The 1,282-nt window shown below is 46.5% G+C and overlaps 1 protein-coding gene across 1 annotated transcript; it reads right to left on the reverse strand.

Annotated features, from left to right (window-relative positions):
* Positions 1-25: 25 nt before the first annotated feature.
* TERG_02716 (uncharacterized protein) lies at positions 26-322 on the reverse strand (the record flags this gene model as incomplete). Its single annotated transcript, XM_047747954.1, has 2 exons — positions 26-37; positions 65-322. The coding sequence occupies 2 exons, from the start codon at positions 320-322 to the stop codon at positions 26-28; spliced, it is 270 nt and encodes an 89-aa protein (XP_047603924.1).
* Positions 323-1,282: the final 960 nt, after the last annotated feature.

Genomic DNA, 1,282 nt, shown 5'->3' on the forward strand with positions numbered 1-1,282 from the left:
TCTAGTAGCAAAGCATTAACAAAAATCATATGAAATACTATGGCAATATGGAGATTAAACATACCTCAGCTGCTCGAATTAAGGGGGTCACTCCGCTCTCTGTGGTGCAGTCGACGGTGGCACCATTCTCTATTAAGTACTTGGCGGTGCCAGTCAAGCCAAGGTAGCATGCATGGTGAAGAGCCTGGCCTGGCTCATCGGGAGGCTGGAAAAGATCCTTTCTTGGTTGGTTTGGAGTATGAACAAGCAGCCATGCTTGTACCTGCGTCTCTGAGGCGAAGAAATCATTCAATAGCCCAGAACTTTTGTTATCGAGCGGCATTCCTGCATACGCGAACCAAAATTCACATATATAGAGGAGCAGGGGAAATTCGTCCACGTCATCCCTCGCGCCAGCTCTATAGTCCGAACCTATGTAGTGAGATAAGTATAGAAGGCAGCTTCGGAGAATGAAGCTAGAAACAAGAGATCTATCAACATAGAACTGGGAAACTAAGGGGTTTTGGCAGTTCAATGGGTGAGTTGAGATCAAATACTCTTTAACAGAAAAGTGGGATAGTCGGAGTTCGTTGAATGTTTCATTCACTGTAGTTGCGGTAGCCCTGCTGTTGTTTCGTCGTTCACGTCTGCAACTTCGTGTTCTCTTTCAGCTACCGATACAAGGCTTCCTAGTATCTCTAAAATGTCATCCTGCGGGTTGAAAAAACGACCTTCCGGATCGAATGGGGTATCTTCGTCAGCATCAAGAATGGCTGCTTCGGCGACTTCCTCCGCGCTTCTACGAGCCACCACAGTGCACGGCGCGCATAATCCTGGTAGTTTGTAGGGATACTCTGGAGTATTCGCTCATAGGTACCATCTAAGGTCTTTGGAAGCGACTCGAGAGTTTTTATCAAAAGCGCTTTTGTCTTGCATCTTTTCAATTCACTAAGTTGGCAATCTACCCATCGAAACCTATTGTCCAATAACATTATTATTGTCTTCTGGGCGGACAGTTAACTATGGGAAAGGAGGATAATCTACTTACATCCCATCAGCATCAGCGATTAGCTTGCTCTGGATCTCTGATTTCAGCTTCGCTGGCAGTTTCTTTAGCGCTGGGTCAGAAGAGAGCTGTTAGGGTTAGGGTTAGGGTTAGGGTTAGGGTTAGGGTTAGGGTTAGGGTTAGGGTTAGGGTTAGGGTTAGGGTTAGGGTTAGGGTTAGGTTAGGGTTGGTTAGGGTTAGGGTTAGGGTTAGGGTTAGGGTTAGGGTTAGGGTTAGGGTTAGGGTTAGGGTTTAGGG

The sequence above is a fragment of the Trichophyton rubrum genome (genome assembly GCF_000151425.1).
Source record: "Trichophyton rubrum CBS 118892 genomic scaffold supercont2.2, whole genome shotgun sequence".
Classification (NCBI taxonomy): domain Eukaryota; kingdom Fungi; phylum Ascomycota; class Eurotiomycetes; order Onygenales; family Arthrodermataceae; genus Trichophyton; species Trichophyton rubrum.